The sequence below is a fragment of the Hetaerina americana genome, unplaced genomic scaffold (genome assembly GCF_022747635.1).
Source record: "Hetaerina americana unplaced genomic scaffold, ioHetAmer1.1.p SCAF_7, whole genome shotgun sequence".
Classification (NCBI taxonomy): Eukaryota; Metazoa; Arthropoda; class Insecta; order Odonata; family Calopterygidae; genus Hetaerina; species Hetaerina americana.
In genome coordinates this window covers 61,272,363-61,293,540 of record NW_027287316.1, presented here as the reverse complement: position 1 = coordinate 61,293,540, position 21,178 = coordinate 61,272,363, and the positions used below count along the sequence as shown (strand labels likewise).

Sequence of the window (21,178 nt, the reverse complement as noted above, 5' to 3'; positions counted from 1 at the left end):
CATGAGATGTTTTTTTTTTACTTTTGCATAGAAATTTTACTGTAAAATATTTTTCATAAAAAGAATTCACTACTTGAATTGACTGAACAAATTATGTATGGAAAATATTCATCAGATTTTTTCTCTCTACTATCTACATAATGAAAGAACTTAGTAAGCCATCCTGTGATACATCTACGTTTTAGCTTAAGCCTGGGGTAATAAAGTCCAAATGATATAATGATCATTATAAAGATGTTTTAAAATTATATCTCCATATAATTTTTCATTTTTCGTCAATTTCCATTTAAAGATCAATATTTTGATCATAACAAGAGTAAATTAATCCTCCACCTTTACCAATTATTTATTCTGCTGACTTTAGTAAAAAATAGTTCATGTATACTTATAGCATGCTACAAAGTTGTTGAAGAATTGGTTTGCAGGTATTGGGAAGGTATTCACACAAAATGCATGCTATACATATATATTTCATTATATCGATGAAATAAAAGATTTTGCCATATGCTATCATGAGCACGCTTAGGAATGATTAGTGAAAATTGACTATGTCATAAATGAGTGAAATGATTGTCCTAGCCTTTTGGTGTCCATAGATTATTGTCATAAGGCAATCATTGATGTCATGTCCATTGTTGGGCTCTACATCTTCTGCTACGATCTAAATTACCTGACCTCAAGTTATGCTGCCCATTTTAAAATTGCTATGTCCGGGGAAAGTCAACCGTAATACGCATGTTCTACTGAGTAGTGCATTGAGAATTTCTGTTCCCTTCCAAAATGTGCAAACAATAGTCCACTGTATACATATGTACATATATAAAGTAGATACATGATTGTATCCTAGATAATATATTATTTTGCATAACTGTTATGTTTAACTCGGTTGCATACGTTGGAGGATATGAAGGATTCTCTTGTCAGGTTGTGACTTTTACACAAATAAATAAACCAACATATAATAAATAGTGGCCCACAAATCACTATTTCTCCATCTAATCGAGTCAGCGTCTTGGTTCAAATCTGGATCTAATCAGACTTAAATAGTTATGTTATTTTTGGTGAATTGTTTTAATTTTTAAATTAAGTTGTTTGTCAAAATTATTACAGGCATAATTTTAATTTTCTTATTAATATAAAGAACTTCAGTTATCTTAACCAACCTTTGGGAAATCTCGAGAATATGGAACCAACTCAAAACAAATTGAAAAACTAACAATAAAAAGGAATAATTTTGGAAAGTGCTGTTAACCAATGAAGGGAATTTTAAGAAATTGAGTTAGACTTTTGAGTCAACAGTGGAAATTTAATTGGTACTCATTGCTTAATATGATGCATAAATGTTTTTAAAAGTTCTTTCAAATCTTTGTTTGTTTTATTACATTACCTTTTTAGGTATTAATTATAGCAATAAATCATTGATCTTTTAAGCCCAAATAAAACTGCATGTATGGAAATATTAAAATGTGTTGGTCAGTATTTGCCTCCAGCTAGGGTAACTCTGGTGAATAATTTGTACCTTGGACAGCGAGTAAGTCAAGCCTTGAGAGTACTTTTGCCAAGAGTATTTTACTGTATTCCTCTTAGTTAATTAATGGATCACCACCATGAGTAAGTGATGTCTTTTAAGAAAGATTGGTGGACTTCATTTTGAAATTTTTCTGCATTGACACCACTCAGATGCCATTGAAATGGTCCCTTGTTGTGCAGTATTCCCTGATCCCCATAATTTGACAGGTGGATACCAGAAAAGTAATAAAGGGTTTGTGGTAAAGTTGAGCAAAATAAATTCATTAGAGTGTCCCTAGGTTAGGTTGCCTTAAAACCTTTCTGATTAGTTGTCACATTAAATTTACAAATTCGGTATCTTTGAGACCAACTATTAACCCCCTTGTTGGAATATTCTATGGAACTTAATACTCACTTGGACTCTAGGACTGCCATCAAAATTCAAAAAGGGAAAATGATCTAGATCAAGTAACAGAGTCAGAATCTGTCTACAATATGATGAATAAAATTGAGGTTATGGATAGTGATACATGGTTCACCAATTGCTGCGGGATTAGATGTCTCATTAATTCTCATCAGAAGCTCATTACAAAAATGTTGGGAAATAAAAATATTGCATGTGGGATAAATAGTTTTTGAGGTGTAATATGTGTTGAAAAAAGTAATAATTTTGTTGTCTTCTTAATCAAAACACCCTTATTTTACATTTATCAATGGTTAAATATTTTTTAAGACTTGAAGGGTTAAAAAGAGGCTGTGAAAAAATTGTCTTAGCATGGCAATTGACTACCCATATTGACCACCCAACGAAGTGTGAAAAATTGAAATAAATCTACTAATCAGTTATTTGTTTGTTTTTTTAATTTCTGTATTACAAAATAATTATGTTTTTATTTTTCCTCTGCTAGATTGCAATCAGTTTCCCTGGATATTGCTGTAGATAGAAACACTGGCCTTGACCCTGCATTTGCAGTGGAGCATTGTGCCTGTCCTAGGGGTTACAAGGGACTTTCATGTGAGGATTGTGCTTCTGGCTATACTAGAGATGATAGTGGAATTTACCTTGGGCGTTGCCAGCCATGCCAATGCAATGGGCATTCTGATGATTGTGATCCTGAAACTGGATTCTGTCATGTAAGTGAGACAAAGATAATGTTAATTATAGTAAATGCTGAATTTTTGGTGTTCCAATTTCAGTTTTCACTCACTAAAAATATTTCTACTCATAGAGATATTTTTACCAAGCTTTTATTTCAATTATAATTTATAAAGATAGTCAAGCATTAGCTCATTTACAGTAAACAAATACAAATTGATTGCTTGACTGTATAATGACTAACTAAAAACTATTGTCTCCTCACTCAGAAACAAATCCAGTACTGGCCCAGATGAAATTCCTGGTAAAGTTGTTCATCATTGTTTTGAAGCCATAAAAGCACCCCTTTTATTTTTAATTAATGAATCTTTGATACAAGGGATTTTCCCATCCCAATTAAAAGAATCAAAAGTAGTGCCCATTTATAAAAACCATGGCTGTGTAAATGATTTGAATAACTACAGACCAATAGCCGTCCAAAATACATTTGCTAAAATATTCGAAAAAGCCATGTATATGCAAATAGCATCTTATCTCGAAAAAAACTTCCTACTTTCTAATTCTCAGCATGGATTTAGATCGGAAAGGTCTACCACAACTGCCATATGTCAGGCAATCGACAGCATACTTAATTCATTAGATGCTAAACGCAAAACTCTTGGAATGTTTTTTGACTTGTCAAAGGCTTTTGATAATGTAAACCACAATAGACTACTAATTAAACTCAATAGAATAGGAATTAGAGGAAGTCCTTTAAACTGGTTGAAGTCCTTTATTCATAATCGCACTCAAAAAGTAGTGTTATCAGTTGATGGGTCAAAATATTCATCCGAAGCATACCAAGTTAACAAAGGTGTTCCACAAGGCTCAACCCTTGGGCCACTCCTCTTTCTGATTTACATCAATGACCTACCTAACTGCTTACCAAATAATGATGGAATAATACCAGTGTTGTACGCTGACGACACTAATATAATAATATCAACACAAACATATCCCAGCCTTGTGGAAAAAGCTAAGTCTGTCACACTTGCTATAAACAAGTGGTGTACAGACAACCTTCTAGACTTAAATGTAAATAAAAGTAAAATAGTAAACTTTACACACAATAAGAACATATCAGATGATCTGCTGGTAAAAATCAATGACCTATCAATTGAGCGTGTGACAGAATGCAAATTTCTAGGTATTTCTCTATGTGCAAATATTTCTTGGGATACTCATGTAAAAGCCCTCCAACACAAGCTCAGTTCAACTTGCTACTTATTAAGACACCTGTATGAAACTACAAGTAAAACTGTACTACTCAATTTGTACTATGGGGAAATTTACTCAAATATAACCTACAGTATAATATTATGGGGATCAGCTGCTATTTCTCAAAACATCTTTAAAATGCAAAAGAAAGCTATTAGAATCATCGCCAGGAAACCTTACAATGCTCCATCAAGGCCTATTTTCCATGAATTAAATTTGCTACCACTCCCATGCATCTACATTATGTTTTTAATTCTATATATAAAAAATAACATCGGCAACTATTCTCTTAACTCTGCCTATCATCATCATTACACCAGAGGCAGGAATGACTTCCATTATGGGAATATAAGAACTAAAGCATTGAAATTAGGACCCAATGAAATGGGCATCAGATTATTTAACAAACTACCCAAAAGTATCAAGGATACACAGGGAACTGCCGTATTCAGGCATAAACTAAAAAGATATCTACAACGCAATATGTTTTACTCGGTTGATGAATATCTCAACAATATTCCCGACCAGTAAGTTCATACTTTTAGTTTCTAGCAATTGTAATGGTCTGATTCATGTTTGTGATCAATGATTTTTCTGAATTTGATATTGTATGTGCATGTTACAGCCGATGTTCATGGGTTTGTACCAAACACTTATGTAACTATGAGCATCTATTCTTTTATGTATCTTAACTGAGCCTGTGTCTTTGCTCCTCATTGACGTGCCTTATATCATGTACATACTTCACCCACCTGGTATTTTTGTATTGTGATCTCTGGGCAAATAAAAAGTAATAATAATAATAATAATAATAATAATATTGCTGGTAGTGACCACCAAAGTGGAAGCAGTGTAAAATACCTAATTTCTATTGTTAAGCTTTTCTAAACACAAGGGCTAATTGATTAGACAATTAAAGGAAAAGACTGTGGCATAATTTTGGAGCTATTAAAATGGGAAAATCATTAGTTAAAGGAGTGTTCTGGTATTTCAGCTTCATAATTTTGTTTGAATTAAGAAACTCCAAATCTTGATATGAATCATTGTGTAAACAATCATACTTCTTTAATTCAAACATTTTTGAATCGATCTTTTCATGAACTTTGGATCAAGTGTTTATAAATCTGAATTAGAGATATGCATATGGATGTAGAGATTATGAGTAAAATACTTTTGCCTTTTCAATAAAAATATTTGCTTGTTCCAGAACTGCCGTGACAATACCTGGGGTGAGAGATGTCAGGAGTGCAAATCAGGTTTTGCTGGTGATGCAACTAATAGAAATGTTGGCTGCACTCCTACCTCTGAACGTTTGTGCCGCTGTGATCCTAGAGGTAGTGCACGTCCTGATTGTGGTAGTGATGGCCAGTGTATTTGCAAGGTAAAGCTCCATAGTTGCTATAATTTTGTAAATTTTAAAAAGAGAAATTTCCTATAAATATCAAGAAAATAAGTATAGACATTCAGGGGTACACATTGACCCTAAGGATGCCTTCATTGCCATTTTAACTGCTTACTGCAAAAATGAACCAGGCTAGCCATGTAGGTAATGGATGAGTTATGACAAAGGCTTAGGTGCTCCCAAATGCAGATATTACCATAATTGAAAATATCAAAATTGTTGTAATACATTTCAAGAAAAATCCATTGATAGTAGATATGCCAGTTGCAAGTGGAGGATGGAAAATCAGAAGGTAAAATTTTTTACCTTGTTCAAGGGGTCAAAATGCTCTTGATACTCAACCTTGTGCTGTCTTGAGAGATTCGTTCTTTTGAATAGGTGCACTTTCAACAGCTTATCTTGGTGAGGTTTTTGGATCTAAAGGAAGTGATAAATTTTCTGGAACTGTTTGAATCTGCTGCAAAAAGCATTATAGAAATGTTCTCTGGAAGCCATAGCCATACTGCTTATTAATTTTATTTGAAAGACATTGGCATCAATGTGACAGAGCCTGAGAACCAAGAGCTCTAAGGTGCTTCTCAGAAGCAAGTGCCAAATAAAATGCTGCCATGTGACAAGCGATACATTGTATGGATATCTGGGGCTGTTCTATTTTGTAAAAAATGTAAGACTAAATCTAATGCCTTTTTACTTGAATAAGTGAAAAATTATATTTCAAGTGCTTACCTCAAAGGATGCTAAAGAGTTCTCAGAAGTAATATTCATGAGCTCTCAATCAGGATAAAAATGGTTTAATAAAAAAATGGTTTAGTTAAGATAAGCAGCTGTGTGGCAAATATCTGTCAATGAAATAATATGAGCCTAAGCAATGAATATTGCTTATTTTGAACAGCATATTCAAAAATTTACTAAGTGGTAAAATGAATAGCTTAATTATGATAAAAAAGGAAATAGGTGCACACCAATGGATCACCATCTTGTATTTGAAAAATGAGATATGTGACAATCATACTGTGAGTCACCCATCCCCAGGAATTATATAGCCATGTCTCACATTTTGTCATTTACACTGAACGTGTTAAAGAAAAATGACTTCATGAAACTTATAGTCTAGGGAACTAGGCCTGAAGAAAAGCAGCCATTCCATGGAAATCACAAATTATCTCACTATTATTGAAGATATTTGCTTTAGAGCCATGTTAAGCTGGAGTTTTCATACACAATCTGTTTTAAATCATTATAAGCGCAAGTAACATTAATGTGAACATGAACATAGATGAAATAATACTTACCATAAATTGCATTGATTATTGAAACCAATATGAAAAGTTAAAGAATATTGATTGCAACATAAGAATGTATTAGGAATTCTTTTTTCTTTGTGCAATTCATAGCCATAGTGCTAGAAAACATTGCATTTGGAAATGCATAATACCTGAGAATAAAATTATGCCAAATGCTAAAGATCACTAATTTCCCTAATAACTGGTGACATAGCATCCTATACCAATGCTGCTGCAGCACCATGCTGGTTAAAATGCAGTTGTGAAGTTTACTTTCTATGTCAATGTCAACTGGACTGGTGTCATGACTGTCAGGATTCCTACTATTTTCTACCATTATTTTCAGTGTCTGTATGTTTTCATTGACTGATCTCTCTAAGAAATTTAAGAGACATTATTAATAATAGAGTTCTAGCAATGAAACTTTAATTTTAATTTTAGAAATGACATATTATTCACATTTTTTTTCCTTTTTTAATTCCTATTAATAATATTCAGGCCAATGTGCAAGGCAGATTCTGTGATGAATGCCGACCTGGTAGCTTTGGGCTCTCTGAGAGTTCACCTTTAGGATGTCATGAATGCTTCTGCTCCGGGGTGACCAACCAGTGCTATGCATCAACAGAGCACTACAGAATTCAAATACCTATGCAGATCGGTGCGCCTGGTTATGAATTTATGCTCACAGATAGGTAAGTGCATATGATGTTGTTAATGTATTTTTATTTCCTACTGTGTTTTATATACTTATTTAGCTTTACATACTTAATTCATAATTTAAAATATGATTTTTGCATGGCTGTCAGATGTCACTTTTGTAGACAATGTTAAGGAAGGAAGAAGTGTATGTAGTAAGCATAGAGTAAATGAAATTTGTTGTCTCAGGCGTAACTTTGTGGAATTTGCATAACATATTGAAATGTAATGAAATAATTGACTTTGTAATTCCACACACTTTATTTAAAAAACACACGACCCAGGTTTCGACGTTGAACGTCATCATCAGGTGGTCCTCATAGAAGCACGCTGGCTATATATACCTTCTGATCATAGGAGGGGGGGGTTGGTCAGAGAGGGAGGTCGGAGGGGTAAAAAGGTTACAATGTAGCTGGGAAGAAAAGAGAATTACATTTTTGATTTAGAAGAGTGGTAGGTCTAGGAGTGGGGAGTGGGAGGGATACAAAATTTCGTTGGCAAGATCATCTTTCCAACGGACACATTTCAAAATTTCTAACTGCTCCAAAGCATCGAGCCTTTGACCTTTTTCTTCAAAATGAATAATTTTTGTCACAAAGTCACTTTTGTGATCACTTTCGATGAGGTGTTTTGCAAAGAGGGATGTTATGCTCTTATTTTTTACACATGTTTGGTGTTCTTTAATCCTTTCTTTAAATTTCCGTCCTGTTTGTCCAATATACTTTGTGCTACAATCCGAGCACTTTAACTCATACACTCCACTCCTCTCGTTTTCGGGGACTTTGTCTTTAGTGTGAGAGATCAGGTTCTTAAGGCATGAACGACTGTAAAAGGCACATTTAATTTTTTCTTTAGGTAAACTTTTAATTACTTTTTGAGAAATAGTCCCAAGATATAGTATTCTCCGCCATTTGGCAGTGGGATCTTTTACATGTTCGGGGTTGTAAATGTGGCTTAAGGCTATTTTTGTAAGTTTATTCCGGTAAAGTTTATTTATTAGATCTTCTGAATACCCATTGTTTACTGCTAACGTTTTAATTACATTAAGTTCCTTATTTACATTGAATTTTGACATAGGGATAGCGGTCAAACGGTGGATCATTGCATGAAATGCCGAAAGCTTTTGGGTGAAGCAATGCCTTGAAGAGGAATTAATTAATTGGTCTGTATACATTTCTTTCCTAAAAATGGAATACTGTAACCCATCTTTGTCTTTAGAAATGGATAGGTCGAGGAAATTCAGGGAACCTTTTTCCTCTTTTTCACACGTGAATTGTACATTAGAATTGATAGAATTTAGATGTGCTAGAAACTGATCTAGTTGCCTATCAGAACCTGTCCACACACAGAAGACATCGTCTACATATCTTAACCAACAAAATACATTATTAATGAGAGGGTAGGCTGAGGAGAACAAAACTTTTTCAAAATTGTCCATATACATATCGGCCAGGAGTGGGGACAAGGGCGAGCCCATGGCTAAACCATTGGGTTGTTGGAAATAGGTACCATTAAAAATGAAATAATTTTGGCCACCCATGGAAGCGGTGAACCTTGCCGAAGACATCCTCATCCGGAAATCCATCCCAGTTCCAGTTATAAGTGAACTTTGTGCATTACTTAAGACGTGTGTTTCCCAAAATTATTTCATTTTTAATGGTACCTATTTCCAACAACCCAATGGTTTAGCCATGGGCTCGCCCTTGTCCCCACTCCTGGCCGATATGTATATGGACAATTTTGAAAAAGTTTTGTTCTCCTCAGCCTACCCTCTCATTAATAATGTATTTTGTTGGTTAAGATATGTAGACGATGTCTTCTGTGTGTGGACAGGTTCTGATAGGCAACTAGATCAGTTTCTAGCACATCTAAATTCTATCAATTCTAATGTACAATTCACGTGTGAAAAAGAGGAAAAAGGTTCCCTGAATTTCCTCGACCTATCCATTTCTAAAGACAAAGATGGGTTACAGTATTCCATTTTTAGGAAAGAAATGTATACAGACCAATTAATTAATTCCTCTTCAAGGCATTGCTTCACCCAAAAGCTTTCGGCATTTCATGCAATGATCCACCGTTTGACCGCTATCCCTATGTCAAAATTCAATGTAAATAAGGAACTTAATGTAATTAAAACGTTAGCAGTAAACAATGGGTATTCAGAAGATCTAATAAATAAACTTTACCGGAATAAACTTACAAAAATAGCCTTAAGCCACATTTACAACCCCGAACATGTAAAAGATCCCACTGCCAAATGGCGGAGAATACTATATCTTGGGACTATTTCTCAAAAAGTAATTAAAAGTTTACCTAAAGAAAAAATTAAATGTGCCTTTTACAGTCGTTCATGCCTTAAGAACCTGATCTCTCACACTAAAGACAAAGTCCCCGAAAACGAGAGGAGTGGAGTGTATGAGTTAAAGTGCTCGGATTGTAGCACAAAGTATATTGGACAAACAGGACGGAAATTTAAAGAAAGGATTAAAGAACACCAAACATGTGTAAAAAATAAGAACATAACATCCCTCTTTGCAAAACACCTTATCGAAAGTGATCACAAAAGTGACTTTGTGACAAAAATTATTCATTTTGAAGAAAAAGGTCAAAGGCTCGATGCTTTGGAGCAGTTAGAAATTTTGAAATGTGTCCGTTGGAAAGATGATCTTGCCAACGAAATTTTGTATCCCTCCCACTCCCCACTCCTAGACCTACCACTCTTCTAAATCAAAAATGTAATTGTCTTTTCTTCCCAGCTACATTGTAACCTTTTTACCCCTCCGACCTCCCTCTCTGACCAACCCCCCCCTCCTATGATCAGAAGGTATATATAGCCAGCGTGCTTCTATGAGGACCACCTGATGATGACGTTCAACGTCGAAACCTGGGTCGTGTGTTTTTTAAATAAAGTGTGTGGAATTACAAAGTCAATTATTTCATTACATTTCAATAGAGTAAATGAGACCAGCAGCTGTAACATAGAAGTCTTGGATGACATGGAGTTTTGGATGGGTGGTAAAGAAATCATATTTATTTGCTCCAGATATTTAGTTATTTCCTTTTGGCATTGCAGCACACGAAGAGAAGTTACGATAAGAGATGGCTTTATTGAAGATGCCTCGCGGAATGAGATTGGTTATGGCTTCCCTCCTGTGGGTATCACTGGTCGCAGTCAACGTTTGTTCTGGTCACTTCCATCAGCTTTTACAGGAAATAAGGTAAAGGAAGTGTGTTTTCTGATCTGATCTGATCACCAAGAGTAAAATGTTCCATCTAATGTAATATAAATAGCACCGTAGTGTAATACTGTTGTGCAATATAATAACCTACAATCAAGATCTCTGTAATAATTAACCAACTATTTTACAAGCATTTTTCTATTAATCATGCACTAATTATTCCTTTTTCTTTAAATCGTATTTTAATTGCTAAATTTAAAAATAGTGCCCTGATTTCTTATGTACAGAGAGAGAATATTAGCCAGTAAAGAGAAAATAAGCTTGAAAATGTTAATTGGTCCTTTTTGTGCCGGCAGGGTTTATTTATGTTATTTTTTCATTATTATTCTATCTGGAAAATAAAAATAGTTTCTAAATGCTCATGTGAATATAAGGCTAAAGAAAGTAGCAGAATTGGTAGATTTGGGAATTTAAACTATAGAAATATTGCTTGATTCATATTTGATTTGTGAGATGGGTTTTTAAAGGCCGTTGTAGTACACTACAGGTAGTCTATAATTTGCTTGTAAAAAATCATCTGAGAAATCATATTCCAAAATGTGAGGCCCTTTTCATGATTCATATTTATTTATTCATAGTCAATATCCAAGTAATATCGATCAATTCCTTTATTTAGTAGATTCTTAATCAGGGTTTTCCATGCACATTATTGGGGTGATGTCCATTATTTTTTTATCAACCATCAGTGGCTTGTTTAAGAAACTATAAATGATTGCTGCCAAGTTACCATGAGTGTGAATAACTTATGTGGTGGGGAGGCAGGAAACAAGGAGGATAATTGGGATGAGAGCCCTATGTTATTAAAAAATTTATATCACATGTGAAGCAATTGAAGGCCCCTGTCTTTATTTAGGTTGCTAACATTTTTCTGTCTATTACTACTTTATGGAGTATTGGTATGAAGGAGGTCATTTTCACAATGACTGATTTATTTGAAGCTGATGTCATACCCCTTAGTCACATATTCTGTCCCTGCTGACTGTGTGTTTTTCCTCAGTTAAATGAATCCTGGATTTTCTTCTTGACAGATTTTGACTTTTCTCTTGCTCATATATTTCTCTGTATGGAATTCTGTGGACAAGGAAAATTTCTGCTACCCCATGTTGCTTGACAGAAGGCCATATATTCATTATTCTGCATGCAGCTCTGTCTTAAAGAAAAGCAGAAGATCCAATGCATCTCCTTAATGTTCAAGTATTCTTTAGCAGTTGTATATGTAACTGGATAATGTGCAACACAAGTCTTACTTTACCTAATCACTAATCCCCTTTTCAGGTGACTTCTTATGGAGGAAAAATCACTCTCACTCAGAGGTACATTGCAAGAGCAGGATCCACTGAATACTCTGACACAGATGTGATCATTTCTGGTGGGGGAATCACATTATATTGGAAGAATCCAGAAGAAACGAGACCCAATCAACCATTTGTAAGAAATAAAAATACATTTTTATTTATTATTTACTTTCTTGCTATATTAATTGAAAAAATAGTTAATTGGAAGAAATGGCTTATAGCCATGATGAAATAATATGTTATGATGTAAAATTATGGGATCGTTATTACAATTTTAGTCAATAATATAAAGTAAATTTTAATTCTTATCATACTCTTTTAAAATATTCACTCTTATATTTATTTCAATGCATGTGTATAAAATCTGATAATTGTACTGTTATCATCATTTTCATATCAATGATTGTTAAGAGGAAAATTTTTTCACTCCAAGCTATGACTTTAGTGAATTTTATGACTTATTTAATGCCATTGGTATGAATTACCACTTAATTTAAGAGCTGTGTTTTGTAGGAGAATTACTTATGGATTTGAGGAATTTTTGTGTAACATAGTTTCTTGTTAAACTGTGGTCATGTCACATTCCCAAAATCTTATTTTCTATTTTTTCGTCAGGTTTCCCAAATTACTATTATGTAAAATGATCTCTTTTATTATGTGCAAGATTTTATTTTACAATATGCCCTTAATAACCGTATGTATTTTAAATTGCCTAACTGATCTGACTTTATGAGGGTAAAAAGAAACTTAGCATTTCCACCATAAAGATTTAATATTTCAAGTAAAATATTAAATCTCTATGGTGGAAATGTTAAGTTTCTTTATACCCTCATAATGAAGGAATTCCACAAAGTTAAACCTGAAACTGTTATGTTGATATGACTTTTATTGTTCTATCTGTGGCTTCGTTGAAAATCATGATCATACATGAAATATCGTTTTTGGAAAAGCTAGCTTTTTAATCAAATTACATACATTTGGAATATCAAGGAAAAGGCCTAAAATATATGTAAAACATCTGGAAGTGCTTGTCATAGCCAGAGCCAGTGTTGATGGATGACTAAGTGTATTCCAGCTAAGACTGAGCCGTAGAAATTTAAAATAAGTTCTGATATGTATCAAATATCAGAAGCCCAGAGTTAAGACTGTGCAATGCCAATTATTACTAAATAAACCTGTGTATCATATGTACCCATGTAAGATGTGCACCCTGTTTTCAAGCACTGAAATGAAGGAAAAAATCAGAATCACTTGTAAAATATCTCAATTATAGCCAACTAACAGGTAAATAATTACTGCAGTTGAGCATATCTCAAGCCATAGCTATTTCCGTGAATACCTACTGAATAACCAAATCTGTGATTGTACAGGAGTACACAGATTGACATTAGTTGATCAAAGGAATATTCTATGTTCAACCACAGAGACACTAAATAAGGCATATCAGTCACCAACCAAGCTCTTGCATAAAAAGTAATTTCCTTTCTATTTTTGCAGACATACACAGTGCCACTTTTGGAATCAGAATGGAGACATCTGGATCAAACTGTTCCTCGACCTGCGTCTCGTGCTGACCTTATGACTGTTCTTATCAAATTAGAGGCCATTCTAGTGAGAGCATCATATTCATCAGCCACTGAGTTCTCTTATCTATCAGATGTTTCAATGGATGCCAGTGTCATTGGCCAATATCAACCAAGATCTCTCGCTACAGCTACTGATGTAGAGAAATGCTACTGCCCTCCTGGTTATGAAGGAACATCTTGTGAAGTAAGGCACTTGAGGTTTTTTATTTGTTAAATAATTATCGTAAACATATTATGCCAAATTTCACTGAGATTAGGGCTGTTATCCAAAGTAGCTTTTTGTTCTTTGGCACTAGGACAGTTTGGGCAACAGGAGTGAAATGAGAAAATCTATTCTGGTAAAAGGCAGAATAGGAAAATATTTTTGAATGAATTTGCATACTGTTATGAATGGGCTGTTAGCGAGATAATTTGCATTTCATCAGTTAAATAGTAAATGGAAAATGCAAATATTTTATTTTTATACTATATATTATATCATCTTTCTGTTATTTATCTTTGTCAATTACTGACCTAGTTCAATTTTCTTCTTTCCCCTTCTTGTTTGTTAACTATTGAATTTGATTTGAAAATTCTATACAAACCCCCAAAAGTGAACAAATGAATCTATTAAATGTATTAGTGCCATACCAGTAATTTATCAAAAAATCAGCCTTCTTTTAAGGTATGAAGAATGCTGATCCAATGGGACAAAGTATTATGAGGGATGATTGGAACAGTGTTTTAACAGTTGAGTGGACTGAAAAGTTGTCACCTCATACTTATGAATTTTTCAAAAACAATTTTTGGTGGAATAGTGAGAACATTTTCGTTTGTGAATTGGAAGAAGTTGTTTTGCTGTCACTTTCTTTTAAATCCATAATAATATGGAAACGAGAAAAGCTTAAGAAAGTATCTCTAATATTAGTCTGTTATATTGGCATCGGTTTTCCTCTCTTACCATTGATTTTGTGCATTTTATATTGATTTTCCATATTTATATTTAGTACATCTAGTTATTCATAGCAAATGTTATACTTTGTTGGTTAAAATTTAATTAAGCATTTGTACTTAAAAATTCTCAGAAGCTTGGCTTCTATTAGTCACTTTGAAAAACTCATTCTATAGATATACATTCAAAAATTAAGATTCCTTGGATTTTAACTTTAATTTCTGTAATAATAATCCCCAAGTTGAGCAAAAAATCCTTGATAATTTTTGCATGAGGTAGTGGCTGTCAAGTACAGAGGTATGATATCCCTAGCCAAGAATATATGAAAGAAGCCAATTACTCAAGTATCATTATTTTGGTCAACAAGGTAACCATCTACTCTGAGAAAATGCATTAGGGCTTAACATGGGAAGATGCCAGTGTGTTGATATAGTCCATTGATAAATTATGATTACTTGACATTGGACATTATCTCTGTGCTGACCTCACCATCTGCAAAACCCTTAATGCATGTTCTCTCAATGACAGGCACCCTGTCGATCAAAATATTAGTTATAGTGTTTTTGTCTACCTCCACACTACCTTGGTTAATGATTCCACACATTCTATCAACTTATGGAGTCAATGTCATAAAATCTCCTGGAGAGAATTAAAGTTAAAGATAGATAAATATGGCATTCATTTTTCTAATGTGAAAATTACTTTTCAGAGCTGTGCCCAGGGTTATTATCTAGACTTCAACAACCGTGGAACTGGAGCATTTGGAACATGTCGGCAGTGCCCATGTAACAACAATGAAGAGAGTTGTTCATTAGTACGAGAAGGAAGTGATTATATTGTAAAGTGCAGGTGCAAACCAGGGTTTGATGAAAGGCAATTCTGTGCCGCGGGTAAGTTTTTATAAATATATAAACATAAAAGAATTATTTTCAGTGATTCTAAGCAAAGGCTCGGGTTGCAGCTGTTGAGCCTCATAGCTGACAGAAATTTTCATTAATTGCATGATAAGTAATGAAATTTTTCATTCATTAAACTCTCACTAACCCAGACTATATGGGACCTGGTGTAGTCTGGATAAGGTGAAATCCAGATTATCCAGGATTTTCACCCACAACTCTATGGGTTTTTTCACCCTCTGTCTGTGCCATAGATAACCCCAACTTTTAATGGCTTTGTGTGATGCATTAGAGCCCCTTGGTGTAAAAAGATCCTATTTAAATGTGAAATAGCCATATTTAAATAAAAAATGTTGCCCATTTTCCCAAAAAATTATATCAATAATTCTTAAGTAAATTGAAACTAAGCAATGGCAATGCCTTCTTTTAATACACTCAATATAATTATCTCATTTAGCCTATTGTCATGCATTAAGATAATTATTGATCAAGTTTTTATGTAAATAACTTGGGGCTTAATATTAGAAAAATGGTGCCAGATTTCTTATGTAGTTTTCATTATAATGATACAACCCATAGTCTGTTGTGCTTTTCTTTGGCATACTTAGGTTTTAACATCCATTGTTGAAATTTATTTACATCAGCAATTTGTTGCTGATGTTGTTTTGATGTTTCAACTCAATTTGTTTAGTGGCGCCTAAATGCCACTAGATTGTATTGAAGGTAGTAGGTTGATACAGATTAATATAGCTAATGGAGTTAATCAACCGCTGAAAATGGATAGAATGGGGAGATTTATTATTAATCTTTAGTTGGGACAAACCATTGGTTTGTAGGTATATTTGGAAAAAACATAAAACAGCTTATTTATGCTTTTCCTGGAACCCTTGAAAATAATTGTAAAAAGTGGAAGTGCAAATTCTGGCAAAAGAAGTTAGTTCATTTGCTCCAGTATGGGAAAAAATATGAATAATCAGGCTAGTGGAGCAAACCTTAAAAAGAGCATAATCTAATAATTCCATTTCCTTACCAGTTTCTTAATGGAAAATATCTTTTTTTGTCTCATTTTTCCATTGTCTCTTGGAATAAATTATCAATGGAGTATTAAATGAGGAAACTAACTTAACAGCATGTGTGAACCTGAAATATGGTGCTGAACCAACCATATTAACTCTAGATCAAGCCCAAATCAAAATTTCTCTTTAAAAAATAATTTTTAAGATGAGATTAAAATTGGATTAAGCAGATTTTCATAGTTTATGACAATATTGTTTACACTCCCTTCAAGTTGTATCACATTCCTGTAGCAAGGCTTACGAACAATTGGAAAGTTGACCGGACTAAAAAAAATCTTGTGAATGGAGGAATGGCATACATTCTGTTCATGCAAATAACATCTTAATGTATATGTAAAATTTGAAGTTCCTATGGCAGTAGGAAATCACGCAGGAAACCATTTCATGTTTTTCAATTGCCTACATTTTGTAGGAAGGGTATTATTCTTACCAAGCCATTCCTATTTAATATCACAGTTCATTCCATGTTTTCATCTTTGTCTTGTATAAAATTTTCCTTTCCCGTGTCAGAAAGTTGATACAGTTGGGTACATGTGTCAAATCTTGTTCTCAAATATAAAATATAAGAAACTACTGTGAACAATATGGTTGTGGAAGGTACTGCAGGTGTGCTTCATTACAGTTCACATTTTCAATTCAAAACAGAATATCTGTAATATTTTATCAGTTTTGAAGATGCTAAACATCACCTTGAAAACATGGCTAATAGAATCTGTAAGCAAACTTTTAGCTACTCTCTTATAATTTCTTTCAAGATGCAACTGAAAAAATGGTGCTAATGGCACTGATGCATGATAAATATGAATGAGATGTATTTTTAATGTAAAACTTTTTCCCTTGTTTTTTGGGAAAATATTAGACTATTATTATTCTAAATGTTATTCATTATCTGAGGTTGGTGTACTATATTTAGTATATAAGGAATCCCAAAATGTTTACTAATGAAATGTCACCGTGAAAGTTTAAATATTTGCCTTTGTCCTTTATACTTCTATAGGTATTATTCTTACTGACACTATTGAGCTGAGTTTACAAACCATAAATACTCGACCAGCATATGGACAGTCAGTGGAATTTACCTGTACTGTCAGGAACAATAAGCCATTAAGACTTCAATTCACTGAGTTGACCAGAAATGCAGTTGCAGAACATAGAGTTTCCTATGAAAGAACCTTTACTGTGCAGAGATCATATTCCTTTATCTTTAGACCAGAACTGACAGGTCTGATTTGTGCTGCATATGATAGTCGGAATCTAGAAGTTGCCAGAGCAATTTCATATTTCAATACTCAACAAGTCCTGGCTTACGGTATTTAAGAATTCATTTTTTGAACTTACAGATCACTTGATCTGGCCACAACATGTCTGCTGTTCAATTTTTTTGTGTTGTTCTTTGTCATTGCTTTATTTGTTCAAAAGCATTTGGTGAAGGGAATAGAAAGTATTCTGCATAATTTTGTCGATCATTGTGCTTGATTAGGAGTAAAGTGTTAAAGGAAGACTAAAGATTTATGCTCATTTACTCCACTTTACATAATTTAGTTTTCATCTTTAATGGCGGAACAGTTAGTGTTTTTAGTAAAGATGAAAATTGACCTAAATATTGATTCTAATTTTATTGATGAATAGCTTTGTCCTTATGTGTAGAATTGCTGTTAGATTTATTACAGTTTGGTTAGAGGATTAAAGAGAAAGGTTCAGGTTTAAATGCAGAACTATTATCTAAATCTAAATAACATAATGTCTATTAGTGAATGGATACTGCCTATACTAAAAAAATGAACTTGGATGTCTTGGTTCCATCCATATTCAGATTCAGTCTCTGTACTGCTTCTATATAATTAGTACAATAGCCATAAAGACTATAAATTAGAATTAAGCATAGTTCTTGAGGTAAAATGATGAGCGTTTATTGAAGGCTTTTAAAATGTGGGCCCGCAGAAGAGTGAAAAAAATATTTTTTTTTTCAGAGAAAGACTTAAAGTAAAGTTTTGAATGTGTAGGGGAGTATATACAGTTTTTATGCAAAATTTGAAGGAAGAAAAATAGGCGAAGGAAACATTGAGAGGGGCCAGATTGCTGAAGGCTATGGTAGATGAGAGGTTATTAGGTTTGTGGGGAAAGGAATGAAGACTAAAAGCTTTTTGAATAGCATTTAAGATGGTTGAAATTGTGAGAAACTGTTAAAAGGAAATATAGTATGTTTGAGGGAGGCTAAGTGCAACATGTTAAGCTGGAAGGAAATTCTTTGAAGACCATGTCAATGTGCAATAGCTTGCTCAAGAAGATGATTTATTCCAGTATGCTGGTAACTCTTGGGGCCAAAGCCAAATAGGTTTATGATGAAATGTATAGTTATTGTTGCTCAGTCCCTGTTGAATTCTGTAGCTGTGCTAAAAGCTATTCAACATTTTTGTGTATGATAAATATAGGTGTGTGAAGCAGGAGTTATTACTAATGAATTAAATCCAAAATAAATTTTTCTAAAATAACAAATCAAATTACCAGTTTTCCGATGAATTCATATTCCTATTCAGCTTTTAATCTTTTAACAATGTGACAAATTCAAAGTTTAAAAATCATTCCCCTTGACCAGGATTCAAGCCCAGAATTTAATTTTAAATGATTTGAGAGATTGGTAAAGTAGAGCTACATTACATGTTTCATAAGTAGAAGAAGTTCAAGTAACTATCGCTATCATTAAATCACATTCTTTTAAGTAAATATGATCTAGTAATAAAACCAAATTATGACATGGCATTCATAACCATAACTTTAAATTGATATGTTATTAATATTCATCTGAAGGTCAATGGAATACAGAGAAGATCTGACAATAAAACTAACATAGAAATTAGGTATAAAAAAATGCTGGGTATAAGATCTCAAAGTTCCAGCTTTAAGTGTGAGGTTAAATTTTCCATCCAGTTTACTTTGGATTATCTCACTGAGAGAGCCCTTAGTTAAACCACTGGAATATTATCACTTTTAAGTTGACTCATTATTATTTGTAACTTTTACTAAAAGTGTCCATAATTTTGAAATTACCTTTTTTGTGATTTATCAGTGGTTTTATTCATATCTCGCATACATGTGAGGTGGTTACAATATTATTTTGACATTGGTAAGACTTTGTGTTATCCATTCACTTCATTCATGCTGAATACATTTTTCCTGACCTCACATACGATGAAATACAAGGAATGAACTCAAAGTACTTGTATTTCTCATTCAGTATTTAACTAAAGGTCTTTATAAAGAGTCGGGTCCCTTTTTTTAGTATTTCTTGATTAATTAATTTAGGATTGCATGTGGCCTCTGTTTTTATTTCATAGTATTCAATAAATAATGATATTTGTTTATAGAAAACTGGTGGAAAAGTCATCAAATTAGCATGAAATACCTTGAAACTTTGTGTTTATGAAGCATGAGCAAACAAGCCCATGGTTCAATTATAATGCCTATTGATCTCCTAAGTCGGTATCTGATGTTATTCCAAACTTTATCATTTTGTTCATTTGTTTCAGACATACATCATATAACTGTAGACTTCCCCTCCAAAGCATAGATGGTTATTCTTTTCAAACTAATCTACTATTTCTTTTATATTCATATTTTGAAGTAGAGGAGAATATATTTCATCAGTCAGGGGCAGAGTTTACATGATTACTGTCTGCACAATCTTTTAAACTAGTAATGCCTGGATACCTATTTATAATCATCATTCTTCTTGTACTAGTTCATAATCTGGTATAGCAAACTTCCATCGCCAAGATTAAAATAATACACTAATGCAATCGTTTTTTTATGGAATAGGATTTTGGAACTTAAGAATAGTTACATGCGTGCTATCAGCTTTGCAAATTCTGTTAAATCTTTTTGAGAATAATTCAATTGCCCAGGATTTTACTGGATCTCATTGAGTGACTTAAAAATAAAACTTCTTACATCCTTAAAATTTTAAATTGTATTTTTCAATATTTTAAACAACTTTTTGTTGGATCATTCGCCCTTGTGTTTAATTGTCTATTCTTTTGTGTTGTGAATGCAACTGGATGGTTATGGGTATGTGAAATGTAATGTTGTATTTTTTCTAACTGTCATCGTATTTGCAATATATTATCAATTATACTACTTTTACATTTCGGTGGAGATGAAATGCTATTTAGGCACTATGTGTATTACAGCAATCATTGGGTCATCAAAGCAATAATAATAAGTGTAATATTTGTAGTTTTGTACTGTTTTATTTTTGTGTGATCGTATCTGTCAGCTTTAGTGTCTTTTAACGGATTGTCTTTATTTAAGTAGCCATTATTGCCTGATAATATATGAAACAATCATTATTTTTCTTAATTCAAATGATTTTGGAGTTCATTATTGAGAATTTTTTTAATTTAAGCAAGAATTTTCAATACCCTTGTGTTTAAAAATAAGGTTATTGGATACTTGGTTTGAAAAATATTTTTAAGACTTAAAATTTGACACTAAACTATTACATAGTTTCTGGTTCTTTCTGTAGAAGAATTGATGAAATTAAGTTGAGTAACTGGATTGAAAATGGTCGCACCATTTTAGTTTTCAAATCAAGTACTTTTATCCCTTGTGATTAAAGGGCAACTTCCCAAATTTCTATAGGCTCTTTTTTGTTGAGTAAAATACATTGTATGGTTAATTTGATGGTGACTTTGTGAACTCTTTTTTTGCATCCCTACTTTGACAGTTGTAAAGTGGCATTTAATGTACACGCTAGTCATTATCCCTTGGCGATATGTTTAGGATTGTATTCTTAACCTCCATAATGAGAACCATTATATTTTTGGAGCATATCTGTTAGACTCTAGATTTGAGCTAATGGGTTTACATTTTCTTACTTCTATGCCTCCAAGTATCCAAAAGCCTTAATCATAAT

General features: G+C 33.2%; 1 protein-coding gene across 1 annotated transcript in view; it reads left to right on the top strand.

Moving 5' to 3' along the window:
• Positions 1-21,178, top strand: part of trol (terribly reduced optic lobes) — a 703,100-nt gene that overhangs the window by 624,356 nt on the left and 57,566 nt on the right. Inside the window, exons 43-49 of the mRNA XM_071594907.1 lie at positions 2,418-2,643; positions 5,070-5,243; positions 7,046-7,239; positions 10,317-10,461; positions 11,758-11,910; positions 13,275-13,547; positions 15,004-15,184. Of these exons, the coding sequence (XP_071451008.1) occupies positions 2,418-2,643; positions 5,070-5,243; positions 7,046-7,239; positions 10,317-10,461; positions 11,758-11,910; positions 13,275-13,547; positions 15,004-15,184 (1,346 nt within the window). The remainder of the gene's footprint in view (positions 1-2,417; positions 2,644-5,069; positions 5,244-7,045; positions 7,240-10,316; positions 10,462-11,757; positions 11,911-13,274; positions 13,548-15,003; positions 15,185-21,178) is intronic.